The sequence below is a fragment of the Egretta garzetta genome, unplaced genomic scaffold (genome assembly GCF_000687185.1).
Source record: "Egretta garzetta isolate BGI_Z169 unplaced genomic scaffold, ASM68718v1 scaffold56, whole genome shotgun sequence".
In the NCBI taxonomy this organism is placed as follows: domain Eukaryota; kingdom Metazoa; phylum Chordata; class Aves; order Pelecaniformes; family Ardeidae; genus Egretta; species Egretta garzetta.
In genome coordinates, this window is record NW_009260182.1 from 13688208 (window position 1) to 13701705 (window position 13498).

A 13498-nucleotide genomic window follows, 5' to 3' on the forward strand; every position below is an offset into this window, starting at 1 on the left:
CGGAAGAGCTGAGTCGCACGGCCAGGGTGGTCTGGCAGCTCTGCGTTGCTGGAGCCGCGCTCTGACTGACAGCGACCCCGGGAGCAAGGCTGTGGCGTACAGCCTGATGGAGAGGGTGGCCGAAACACCACCTGGCATGAAAGGGGCTGATGGTAAGAGCGAGGGTATGAGCAGCCCTGGTGACGGGATGGTGGGGGTTCTCCAGACTCCCACGTTGATCTGAAAGCTCTGCAACAAGCATGCCTGCTCTCCAAGCTATAGCTCTCCAAGCTATAGCTACAGCATATATGCTGTTTCTCTGCTGCCACCCCTACCTGCCAGGGTGACGCTGGCCCACGGGCGCTTGAAGTGGTTTCTCTCCCCCATGGAGAAACCTCATCTGCTGCACTCCAAGCCCTGGTGCCTGCAGCTCATGGTGAGCGGCACGTGCCTGCGTGGCCTTACAGCCCACGGGGTCCTGGGAGACAAGAGCTGCTTGCCTTTCCACAGAAAGACCCCATTATAACCAGGCAGGGCACAAAGAGGAGGAACAAGTCTGATTACACAAAGACAAAGGGCTAAACGCTCATTTGCAGTATTTGGAAATGGAGTTGCAAAAGGACAAACAAATAAATCCCAGCGCCTAAGCTGCTTGACAGCACGAGCTTTATTCCCAGCAGCTCCCTGAGGTCTCTTCAGTACTCTGGGTTAGTGCTACCGAGAGCTCTGCCTTCTGCAGGAGCATCGCAGAACTGGTCAATGGGACGTGGCTCAGCGTGCGCCTGGGGCCGTCACAGCCAGCGAGCAGGAGAGAGGAGAAGGAATTTAGGCAACAGCAATCCTGCTTGTCTGCCTTGCTAGACCACCACGAGTGGTCTACGTAGTGCTTGCAGTAGGGTGAAGGCTCCAGAGCAAATAAAGTGTGTGCGGTAAATATGATGATGATGTGAAATCTGCAACATTTTGCTCTTATTTTAAAAAATGTGATAAGCAGCAGAAGTCAACCAGATAGGAAGTCAAGTGGAAGATTATGACTCAAGTGTTAAGTAAGTCTGGAGGGGAGAGAAGGGGCACCCCCGATGGGTCCGTTAGTCTGCCAGGCAAGCAGTGCCCTCTTACACAAAGTGAGGAAGCAGATTTTGAGGGGGGGGGCAATTAATGGAATTGAGCTGAAGTGGGAAAGGAGAGCTCAGAGAGGGCCAGGGAGTGTGAGCTCCGACAGCAGAAGCTGGAGTTAGATGTTCTCCAGGGAAAGCCTCTAGAATTACCTGAGGTGCTGAAACACTCAGAATAGTCTCGTTGTGAAGTATTACCTAAAATTACATTTTCCTGTTGCACGCTCTGTGTTCCAAACATTGCAGTCTACTGTTTAAATATTCTGTCAAGCAACCAAGCTAAACTTACTTTTTACATTCAAACCTTGTCCTGCAATAATGGTAGTGTCGACAGGAATTGGGTGTTGCACTCTGCTGCACACCAGGCTCTCCCTGTCTCAGTGGGAGCTGGACGCCTCCAGGGCCATCCTGACCCAATCCTAGGGCCTGTCCTCCAGGACAGGGTGGGACTGAGCCCCTTCTGGGGTGCCACCTTTCTCTGGGGTCTGCTAGATGGGCTAGGTGACGAGGGCAAATCCGGCACCTGAAGGTTTGCAGCATGCAGGGGCGTGTGCGTGCTGTCCCACCGCAAAGGCTGTCCTTAGGCAGGTGATGCTGAGCTGTGCGGGGTGAAACCTGTGCATTTGCTGATGATGGAGGTAGGATATGGCAAGGGGAGGAGAGCCCTGCCTGAAACTCAGCGGCACAGGCTTTACACACCCATCACTGCTGAGTTATCGCTCCTGAGCTCTTGCATCACCCCACATGGTGCAGTGGCTCTGAGCAGCCACAGAGCGTATTGGTGTCACTCTGGGCTGGCAAGTCCTGGAGACTGGACCAGGACCGCTACTGCTGGTGTAAGGACGGGCTCTGCAGTGATGGAGCATTGCTCCGGTGGCTGGGGCCTGCTGTGCAGGAGGCTAGAAACGGTGTCTCATGAATGCACAGGTGCTAGAGGGAATTTCTCCAGACACAACCAACAGTTGAGTTTGATGAGGTGTTAATTAGAGCTTTCATGCAGCCTGAGCTGTTGGAGAGCAGACCACGTTAGCTACCTACTGTGTCTGTGGGTACAGGAATCCCAGAACTGCTCAGAATTTGCTTGGGGAAAAAATTGTGAGATTCTAAGGAATTAACATAGATTTTAACAGCAGATCAGGAATCAGACACAAAGGTTAATGCATGACTGAATCAGACATTCAGTGCTGGAAGAGAAGAAACACGAGGGAAAGCTATTAGAAAGAAGTGATGCTAACATGTGTTAAAGCTCAGAACGTTTGGTACAAAACTTAGGCCGGCACGGCTGGGCAGATTTGGCTAGGGGCTCTCATGACCTGTTGTTCCTCGGCTGTAGCCTAGTTTTTGCCACTGGACACTCACAGACGCTGAGGTGTTACCTCTATCACAGCACGAGCTGCAGTGCCAGGAGGATCAGGGCTGGCAGGCACTTGTGTCCACGCGAGGCTGGCCCCTGTTGATGCTCTGTGGCCACTTTGGGTCCTGAGCCTGCTGAAGTCACCAGAGAAGTGAAAATCATTCTTGCCTGGAGCTACAGCCATTCCCTACCTCCTCATCCCCCAGCTCTCAGAGCCACCAGACCTGCTGCCTCCCTGGCTTTCCATCCGCCCTCTTTCCAGCCTCCGTGGCCCTCCTTGCTGCTGCTGCCACCATTGCACATCCACCCTCTGGTCGCAGAGCCACAGTGCCTCCATCCAGGTGGCAGTGGGAGGCGAGGAAGCTGCCACATGTCAGTCCTCGCCTCGCAAGGCACAAGAGTTTCTCCATGATCCTTCATGATTTTACTGCCTCCTACTCCTGGTTTGGAGTACCTGTGGAGAGCTACCCACCCATCTGGGTCACTTTGGCTCCTTTTGGTGATGATGCCATTCTGCAGTGCTCTGAAAGGAGCCCAGAGAGGTGAGGAAGCATGTTTGTCGGTGGTCGGGAAGGCACACGGAGACGACGTCTTGATTATCTGTGGGTAGCCCAGGTAGGATTTGGATTAAAACCTGTCCCAGTCCTCAGCCGTGCTCCCTGCATCCAGAAACCAAGAGAGCCCAGGGTCCTGTGTTGGTGCTTATGTGGTAGAGCGAGGTGTTGGCTTACATCTCATGAAACAGCACAGGCTGTACACCTGGGGTCCAACACAACCAGAGGCCAAAGCAAAATCAAGGTGCTAAAAACATCTCCCATTTTGGGAGTCTTTTTATGATGACTGCCCATGCCTTGCATCCGTGCTGTTACGAGGGCAAAGAGGGCTGTGGCTCTCTGAGCAGGTCAGCACACATCAGTCAGTCCGGGCATTGCTTTTTATCCACGACTTGTTCTGGAGCAGCAGCCAAAGAGCGTAAGGACAGAGCTTGTTTGTTTAAATTCAAGTAGGGAAGGGAAACAAGGAGAGCCTGGAGTAGGTGCTATCTGACAGAGGGAGGACTCTGGGTGGGTTTCAGGAAGAAATGTGGGCATTTGTCTTGTCCTCTTCCTGACAAGGACTTCTTGCCCTGTTTGACACAGGTGACTTGTAAGCACTGCATTTTTTTCACTCCAGAAGCTTCACCCTTCACCCTTCACCCTTCACCAAGCAAGCTCCCACAAGGCTGGTGGCCCAGGCTGTACCGGGACACTGAATAGGTCCAGAGAAAGAATTTTGTGCAAAAAAATCAAGCGACAAGACAAGCAACATTAAACTAATGATACAAAGGGGGGAGGAGGTCACTGCAGCATGAACTCGAGCTCTGGTAGCATTGAACTTCTGTGTGAGTCCATTCATAAATACATTGAAATGAGGTGTGGAGGATGTGATGAGGCGTTTTGTGGTTGGTTATAAAGCAGGGTCATGGATGTGAGATATAAGCAAAGGATTTAGCTATTGCTCTTTCAGGAGGAAAGGGTTAAGATAATTGTTGCTGCTGAAACTTGATCTGGATGGCTGGAATGCCAAAATCACAGTCACCTGTGTAGGAAGAAGAACAAAATGGGTAAGAAAAGACATAGATGAGATTATGACACTGCACACAGTGTGCCTTCATCCTGATTGCTATCTGCAGTCTTAGTCGGTTCTTCTCTGAAAAGATGTAATAGAAGCAGGAGGGTTACAGGGAGAGGAGCCAAGGGTGTGCGGAGGTATGTGATGTCTTCCCGTGAGAAGAGATTAAATAGGCTATGCCTCCTCAGCTCAGTAGACAGACAGCTTGGAGGGGATGTAATCGAGGCCCATGAGCCTGTGAATAGAGTGGTTTTTCCACAGTGCAGAAAGTAGTTTGGAAGGAAGCTTTGGAAAGGAGGAGGAAGCTTTTTCACACGGTATGTGATGGCTTTGTAGAAGTCATTGCCACAGGGTATTGTGGAGGCCAGAGGTGTGTGTTCAGAAAGGGACTGGACAAATCAAATCAATAATGCAACATCATGGTCCAAAATGCAACTCCCAGAGTCCCTGGAGTGCAGATTACCAAGGCTGGCTGGGTCAGTCTGGGACATAAAGCCTGCTTTTGCTAGAAGGCTTGTGCAGCCCTACCGTGGATCAGGTTGGTTGGAGAACGGTGATGCTGAGCAGAGAGAGAATACAACATAGCAGCAGATTTGTACGTAGTCCCCACCAGGCTCTGCTCCCCAGAGTGAAATCCCTGCCTGAAATCGGGCGGTGCAGGTCAAAGTCCTCGCAGCAGGTGGCACAAGTTGGGTCTGGTCCCTGTCTCCGCTGCTGCAGGCATTGGATTGTGCTACTGGAATCTGAAGAAGGTAGGAAGTGAAGCCTGTGCCTCATTCCCCCTCGCCAACCAATTCAGACATAAGATAAAGCTATTTCTACCCATCACCCTTGGCTCAAAGGGCAGAGATCTGCCACCCAGCTCTAGGGGTCCACCACAGGCAGGCCAGGGTTGGTCCTACATTTGGGGCTTGGGGGGGAGTCTGTTTGCTTTTGTAGTACTCTGGGGAGTAGCAGATGAAATAACCCGTGTTTGTGAAGTCCAGCACCCAGGAGTCAGATGATGATGTTAAACCACCTGGGAGCCTGTGCGATGGTAACTTGTCTCCTCGTGCAGCTGCATTCTTTGTTACAGGATCACTTTTTTTTTTATTGTTTAAAGGACGACAATCTGCAATTACCTGCATGGGAAAGAGATTTCCAAATGCAGATGGCTCTTTAATGTATCAGGAATAAGCTTAGGAAGTTCCAGTGGCTGACAGCTGAAGCCAGACACATTCAGATGAGAAATAACATACTTGGAGGCTAATTAACCATGGGAGTAATTTGCTTAAGGTTGCAGTAGGTGCTCCATGACTGGCAGGTATTGAACCAGGACAGGAGATCTATTTCAGACATGCCCACACTTAAGTGAAAGTTGCGGTCCTGGGAGATGTGGCTATGGGAGATGCTCTGGGAAAGGTCAGATTTGAGCCGCGGTTTCACAAGATAGAGCTGTGGAGTCTGTGCCATGTCATGGTGTTGCAGCCCTCCTGCCTCACTCTCCCACAGCTCGTTCCTGCCCTGTGAGGTGCTGTCCCGTGTTATGCCAGTCTTACCATTTCTGGGACAGAGATGTGAACTGTTTGGGTGGCTGATCAACATTTAATTACACTTTTCTCAGTGCCTATTTAAAAGCAAGCTTGAGCCTCATTTCTAGCTCAACACAGGTCCCACAGGTAGTAATGCTGGCACGGGGTGCTGGCACGTTGGCAGCTTGCAAGGGTAAGGGGATGGACGTACCCGAGCTCAGTGACCTTGTCTAATCCTCAGTATCCCAAACTCCCTGCCCGAGGCTTCTGTTCCTCCATGGGCCCCTGGCATCTTCTGTTTTCCCAATTAGAGAAGCTGCCCCCGCAGATTTTGAGGACTTTTATGTTTGCCCAGGTTTCTGATATGTGGAAGTACATCCAGGGATATGGCACAGGCACGCGCTGGGGCTGCCACCCATCCAAATTATGGGGCATTGCTACTGTAGTTGCCCACTTTGCCTACACAGCATGGGCTTGGCTTGTCCCACTGCTCTCAGGGGATTTACTGCACATGCGCTGCGCGGTCTATTGGTGCTCACAGGGAAAGGCCAATGTGTAGGAAAATGGCAGATTTACTGTGCCAGCCCAGCCCATCTGTGCAGCACATGTGCAGGGATCGGAGCCCTCCCGGAAGCGTCTGGTTTGCTCTGCCTGCGCCGTGCTGCACACATGGGCTTCGCACAGTCCAGGAAATCCCAGATAAAAATGTGCCCGCGCTGGCCATTTGGACTGTATGGATCTTCACTGGCCTCAAAATCTGTGGTTTGTGCAGCACAGGTGCTACAGGAACAAAGGCATTAGTTACATCTGTATTCCTGAACCGAAGATATTCGGATACCTGCGCATTGCTGCATCTCCACCTGCCCTGGGCTTTCACCTCTTGCTCGTGCAGTGCCATTTGTTGACTGTTGAGCTGCTCTAGGCTCCCTTTGGAGGGTAGAGACCATTGTCCAAATTGTCTGGAATGTTCCAGGCACAACTCCACCATTAAGGCAGGACTTGAAGTTGTACCAGGAACTTTTGAACTTCATCCTGCAAAAATCTCAATAAAAGGAAAAAGAAAGAAAAAAAAAAAACCAAGAAAAACAGATACGGAAAGCAAAATTTGAGCTAGATACACATGTTATATGGTAAAATTTGGAAGTGACCAAACTAGCCAATTTGTTTTGCTCTTATGGAGACAGAAGAGGAACACTAAGCAAGCAAGGGCCTTTTCTGTCCTGCTTTTGGTCTGTACTGCGCTGCCTGCATGATGCCTGTGTCCTAGAACAAAGTTTTCTCAGGAGCTTTTCAATGTTGGGTCAGTTAGCTTTCTAGAGATGTGGGAGATGGGATAGACGGATGCCCAGCTTCTGCTGCTCCAGGGATGCTGGAGGTGATACCCAGGGTTTGCTTTGCTTTTCACGCAAGTCCGCTGCAGCGGGTGTCTTTGCAGCAGGGCTGTGGAAGTGGTGAGGAAAACTGCAGAGCTTCTTCCTCCAAGCTCGGTCTGCTCATGGTTTTGGACTGCGAGTGGAGAGTGCCAAGCTGAGCTTGAAGAAGTGATTTAGTAAAGTCCTGGATGGTTTATTTTGCAGCCAGAACATAAAGCATTTGAGATTAGAAAGCAAGCTGGGCTAATCTTCAAACCCAATTGCAATTTATCGATCTTCAAACCCAATATAGATTGTGTTCATAATTTCAGTTTAGAGTTCATTAGTTCACTCTTGTACGCTTCACGTGTTACGCTTTAGGCAGCGGGTCCTGTACTGAGTATTTAAAGCCTGGGAGTCAGGTATTTTGATCCTTTTGGCGTATTTCTGCCCACTTAGTTTTGTAGAACAATATTTGCAAAATCCTCTTTTCGCCAGCTGACCCATGTGAGTCGCAGGGAGCTCACACCTCTCCCTCCGGCTGGTCCAGCTGGTCTCCTCGCCCTGCTCAGCTGGGGAGGAACCATTCCCAAAACACTCTCCTGGGCCTGACCCTCGGGAGAAATGTAAAAGCATTTCTGGAAGGTGAGGCTGGGAACTGAAGCTCACAGCGCTGCTAGGCAGCAGATTCGGGGATGCATCAGTGCTACGGGGTTTTACAGCATGATATTGTTTTTCCATTTCTAATTGTATCTCTTCCCTCTCTGTCCGCAGGGATTTATTACCGCTGCCTTTGCCAGTGTCTTCTTATGCTTCACAGGGTCCAGCTGCCCTTTTGTCCCAGTCTATAATTGACCATCGTCATTAATTTAAAGTCAGGATGATTGTTTCCAAGCTATATTTAGCCTGAAGTTTGCTGCTCTTGTTTCAGACCTGATTAGAGGCTTGTGTGCCAGAAAGCTTGCTGTTCTTCCCTGCCATGACAACTGCTCTGATAAAAGGTCTCATCTCTCCTCACAAACCTTCCCTTTACTTCCCCACCCTCAGTCACGGGGCTGTCTTGGGGGAGTTGGGGTCACAGGACCCAGTGCCACTCATCCCTGTGTCCCGGTGGGGTCAGGACAGCCACGTGATTCCTGTTGTGTCCCCAGGATCCCCATCCATCGAAGAGCAGCCCAAGACAATACAGCACCGGTTTCTTTCTCATCATGTTCACTTGCTCAAGCCAGTGTCTCCTGTCATGTGCATTCATTATTACATTATACAATATTATATATTTCCCCTCACTACAAGAAAGACATTGTGTTGCTGGAACATGTCCAGAGGAGAGCCACAAAGCTGGTGAGGGGTCTGGAGCACAAGGCTTATCAGGAGCGGCTGAGGGAGCTGGGGTTGTTCAGCCTGGAGAAGAGGAGGCTGAGGGGAGACCTTATCGCCCTCTACAACTGCCTGACAGGAGGGGGTAGCGAGGTGGGGGTCGGCCTCTTCTCCCTGGTAACGGGCAATAGGATGAGGGGAAATGGTCTGAAGTTGCGCCAGGGCAGGTTTAGATTAGACATTAGGAAAAATTTCTTCACAGAAAGGGTTGTCAGGCTCTGGAATGGGCTTCCCAGGGAGGTGGTTGAGTCCCCATCCCTGGAGGTATTTAAAAGAAGGATAGATGAGGTGCTTAGGGCCATGGTTTAGTGGTGGGCTGGCACGGTTAGGTTAAGGGTTGGATGTGATGATCTTAAAGGTCTTTTCTAACCTAGACGATTCTATGATTCTATGATTATCAATTCGAAAATGCATCAGCTCCGTTTCCCAGGGTGGAGTTTGCATTGCTGGACCAAGGGAGCCAGGGAGAGATTCTTGGATGGCAGCAAGCCTGTGCCAGAGGTGGCTGCAGCAGTGGTCACATGCAGTCCCCAAGATTAGGAATTGCTTTGGTTTTGGCATCAGCAGCATAAGCAGGTACACCTGTGTGGCCTCAAGCCTGACTCAAGCAGGAGCTGTCTGGAGGAGATGTACTGTCTTTAAGGTAGTTGGGTCATAAGCCATCAGGAGATTAATGCATACACACAACTCACCGTAACCTTGTGCATGGAAGTGCTGTGGGTTTTTTCATCCATTTTCTTCCACCTTTGTTATCCTGCAATATGGGATGGGCATCGCTTGTTTTAGGGCTTCCCCTGTGACAACGTTGGGCTTATACGGTTTCTCCCTCTGTTTCCTATAGGTTCATGAAAGTGGCTGGCAGCACAGTGGATGCTGTTACCTGGCAACAGTAGGTATTCACCATTTCTTCTACTTTCCAACCCTAATTGCAGTGATCAGGCGAGGCTGGGAGCTGGGCTGATGCGATGTCTGGGTGTGAAAGGGGGCAGACGTGTGACAACCACCTCCTCTGTCCTCCTGCTGCATTTAAATAGGTGAAAGAGGCTCCGTCCCTCCTGCTGGAGCCTCTCGAACAAATACAGGAGGGGATGTATTAACCTTTACCACCGCAGCTGAGACAGAGGCTAAAAATACCACCGCCTGCATGCCTGGCCTGCCTGATTGCTGGGAGCGAAGCCCGAGCTGGACCGCTGCGTCCCCCGAGGCAGCTGGGAGGACGGGCAGCCCTGGTGCTGGCCAGGGTGGGGACGACAGGGCAGCAAAAGCCACATGTGACAGAAGTATGGGACTGTCTGAAAGCCCTTTTCCTTTCACCCCAGTTGCTGTCTCCCTGAAACCGCTGGCCTGAAGCTGAGCTGGTTTGGCCCAGAGGAGGGAGAGGCAGCTTAGTCCAATGGTGAATGCGTAACGCCCCATTCCCCGCTCCCTTTCGTAAGGGTCTCGGGTGTCCACAGACACACCGCTGCCCTGCACTGCAGATGGGGCCCCAGGAGCAGATGTCGATGGAAAGGAGGTGAACATCCAAGATCCAGGCCCAAGTGGGGCTGCCAGAGAGATGCCGATACCCAATTTCCCCTGGTTCCTCCACGTGAACATGTGCTGCTGTTCAGAAGAGGCAAAGCAAGCTCTGAGCTGTAGCACTGAGTGTGACAAGCACCAAGTGGAGGGAAAGGTTTTCTTATCTGGGGGAAAATCCATAAACATCTTTTTCCTCCTCTTATTTCTAGCTGCCCCCATTTGCACACTATGGCCACAGGTAGGTTCCCCAGTGGGCTGTGAGCTCCGTGGTGTGAGTGCAAATGCCGGTGCAAAGGTGAGGCAGTGTGCAAGCACAGCAGCAACCGCCAGAACTGATAGGAAAAAGGGGTTGTGGGGCAGGCAGGACTCTCCCCTGCCACAGAAAGGACACATTTCAGAGACAGGCATTTGCTGGAGCAAAAACCATGGTGAGACCCCTCCCGTTTCCAGAAAAAGTGGATTTGCTCTGATGCTGGGTTAAACTTCCCGCATGGTGCACTGGCCTTGAGCATGGCAGCCAGGGGCTCAGGTCCAAGGTGGCCTTGTGTGTGATGCCCACAGGGCTTGTTCCCCAAATGGGTCCTCCACGGCGACCCTTCGTGGGGTTCTCAGGTTGCTTTGCTGAAGTGTAGCAGTGTGGTTTGTAAAGCCCACCTCTTGTAAAGCCCACCTGGAGACCTGCTCTTAAGAAGAGCTTGGGTGGGTTTTAAGATGAGGTTTTCTGGCAAGTGTGCCCGGGGTCTCTGTGTTGGGGTGTTAACCTTGGAGCCTCCTGCAGAAGCAACTGTTGGTATCTCAGAGGGATTTATAGTACATCCACCAGCATCCACCAAGTCCCATTCCTCAGGGAGCTGAGCTCGCCTCGCTGTGCCACCATGTTGCTTGCTTGCGTGTTGGGCTCCGGGGGCTTCCCCACCAGGCGGCAGCAGCTTGGTGCAATGAGGGCGATGGGGTAGCAGAGAATTTGGAGCAGAATTTGTGTTACTTACAGGCTCATGCTGTGCAATGATGATCTATGTCTCAGTTGGGAGTTTGCTTTTCATGATTACACGATGTGCTGATCGCATTTATTTAGTCCAGGAATTAGCTTTCTGCAACAGGGCTTGAGCACTGGGCCAAGCCCTTGGAGGAGTTGAAGGAACAAACTTCCAGGCTTCAGATGAGGAGTTTCATCCTGGTGTGCAGGGAACCTGCCCTCGGCTGCTTATAGGATCAGTGCGAAGTGCTCGGCAGTGCTGGTGCTGCGCGGCTGCTGAAGCAGCAGCCTGCAAGCGGGGGGGCTGGTGCCGCTCCCGGCGAGGGCTGGCAGGGCTGAGACGCTGCTTGCTGACCCATTTCCACTGCGACGTAGGAGCTGCTTCTACCTCAGCCCAGGTTTGCAGCTCTGGAGATCGCACCCGTATGCATTTGCAAGGACTGGCAATGGCCACAATTGCAAGCTGGGCTTCTGTAGTGTTTATGAATAAATGTCAAAACAGTGTCTCATCCCTCTGCTCCAAACAGCAAAACAAAACAAAACGAATTCCTTTGTATCCAAGAAGAAAATTACTAGCAGGAAACTAAACTGCTGTCTAACTTCAAGTATGAACATTTCTGTTCCAAACCCTAATGTTCTCCTGGGATATCGGTTATAAATTTGTCAAATCTGTTATTCCTTTGAAAAGGCTATGCTTGATCCAGAAAGGGAATTGAGGAGGGAATACATTGCAGGGGTCCCTCTTCTCTGTGTGAAAACAGACTATATCTGAAGTATAGCTGACAGAAAAGTGACACTGGGTGGAAATAAGCAGCCTTGCCAGCCTTTCTGAGTATGGTTTCACTTACATATGTAGCTCAGCATGTGTGCCTCCCTCTTCAGAAGTAATGTGTTGCTGGAGAGGGATGTGTGGATGGCTTCAAAACACTCAGGGAATTTCCACTAAAGGAGGGTGTGGCAGGTGGGACTGACAGTGGCTCCGAGAGTTTTGGCATCTCCCCGATAATTTAGTTTGTTTGTTATGAGTAAATGCTCAGTTTATTGTGGACCCCCTCAGTCTTCAGATGCAGGTTTCCACCGCTCAGAAACCTCCCTGCAGCCATCTCTTTGCTCGGCGCTGGCATTCTTGTACATGGTAAAGATTCATTGCCACTTAAACCTGCAGCCATGCCCGGTCCCATCCTCAGGCGTGCTCTCTTGCTCTGTACGGCTGGGTTTCCATCCAAAGTACTTGTGCAAAACTCCAAGTTTTGCATATTTAATGGGCAAATCCTTATGCAACGCTGCCTCTGAAGCACACATCCCTATTAATTACAGGGAAAATAAATGTTTGCATCTTCAAAGCCAGTGGACATCTATCCTTTTGGCTCCTTGGAGAATGCCACATTACCTTCCAGGATGGAAAGAGATCCACCCTATGTGGCAAATCAGAGATGCCAGGCACTCAGGCGTGTGGTGGATGCTGCTTAAAATGCTTTTGCTGGGCTTGGTTTGGATGGCATCTCTTCTGGCTTAGGTGTGTTGAGTGTGCAGGCAGAGTTGCCCCCGAGGCAGTAGCTGCAAGGGGCAGATTTCCCAAAGATGCCAGGGCAGAATTGCCCAGCGTGCACACACACACACACACACACACACACCAATGTATATGCCAAGGGAATACATTTGGGCTTGCATGAGCCTGCTGTGAGTGCTTAGAGTGTGGTGTGTTCTGAGGTTGTGCCTGGAGGACAGGGTTGTGTGAAGAAATCACTGGCCCATCTCCACCTGTAAAAAACCCGGCCAGGACACGGCTTTGCCCACTGGCTTGGCATCCTCTGCACTGTCTGGTGGAGGGCACAGCCCATGGCAGCATCGTGGCCCTGGCCACCAGCACACTCCCAGGCGATGCCAGGGCATGGCTGGGGAGATGGCATGGGGCAGAGATGGCTCCCACCAGTGGGACGGACTGAGGCACCTTGTCTGGGGGCAGAGGAAGGCATGGGTGTGAGTTGTGCCTTTAGGGCCAGAGAGCAGCCCCCGCTCATTCTTCTTTCTTAGTTGGCTGGAGGTGGGCAGTGCCTCTCCCCGTGCCCACAGGTCTTTCGCCAGGGGGAGCAGGTCGCATCCCACCTCTCCTCTCTGGGGGAGCAGTGGGGCTGCCTGCGTCCTGTGCTGCAGGCGGGAGCCCTGCCCTCTCCCCAGGGAGATGCTCAGGGATGGGGGCCACCTCTGTCGGCGGAGGTGTCTCAGTTTCACAGCTGCGGTGGCAGCGGGGTGTCACGCTGACAGCGGGGATCTGTCCCGCTTGGTGTCCCCAGCAGGCGGGTGCCCTAATTCCTAGCAGACTCTCCCCATAGCAGCAGGCAACAAAGTAGATCCGGAAATTCCTGAGCTTTGGGAAGTGGGCTTTAATGTAATTAACTGCAACAGAAGAAGAGGTCAGATAATAGGGGCAAAGGTTTCTCTTTAAAATGAAAGGGGAGGTAAATGAAACCAGCTGCCCAGGAGCCAGTGCACCGCCTTCATTAAATATGGGACGATGCTCGTGGTCCCATGCAGCAGACTGTGGATCTTTCCAGAAAACCCTTTTTAAAGGCAGCCCAAGTCCCGGGGGTGACAGCAGAGAGATGTGAAGCCCCAGGTTTGCCCAGGTGCCTGGCACTGCCGTTCTCCGGGAGGGCTGTGTGCCCCCCGGCCTTGCAGCCTGCCAGAGCACAAGGGCATTCCGG

At 51.6% G+C, this 13498-nt stretch overlaps 1 protein-coding gene across 1 annotated transcript in view; it reads left to right on the top strand.

Moving 5' to 3' along the window:
- The window catches only part of HPSE2 (heparanase 2 (inactive)), a gene marked incomplete at its 3' end in the record, with an annotated part of 97608 nt that overhangs the window by 75359 nt on the left and 8751 nt on the right, over positions 1-13498 (top strand). Inside the window, exon 6 of the mRNA XM_035897427.1 lies at positions 9141-9188. Coding sequence (XP_035753320.1) covers positions 9141-9188 — 48 coding nt within the window. The remainder of the gene's footprint in view (positions 1-9140; positions 9189-13498) is intronic.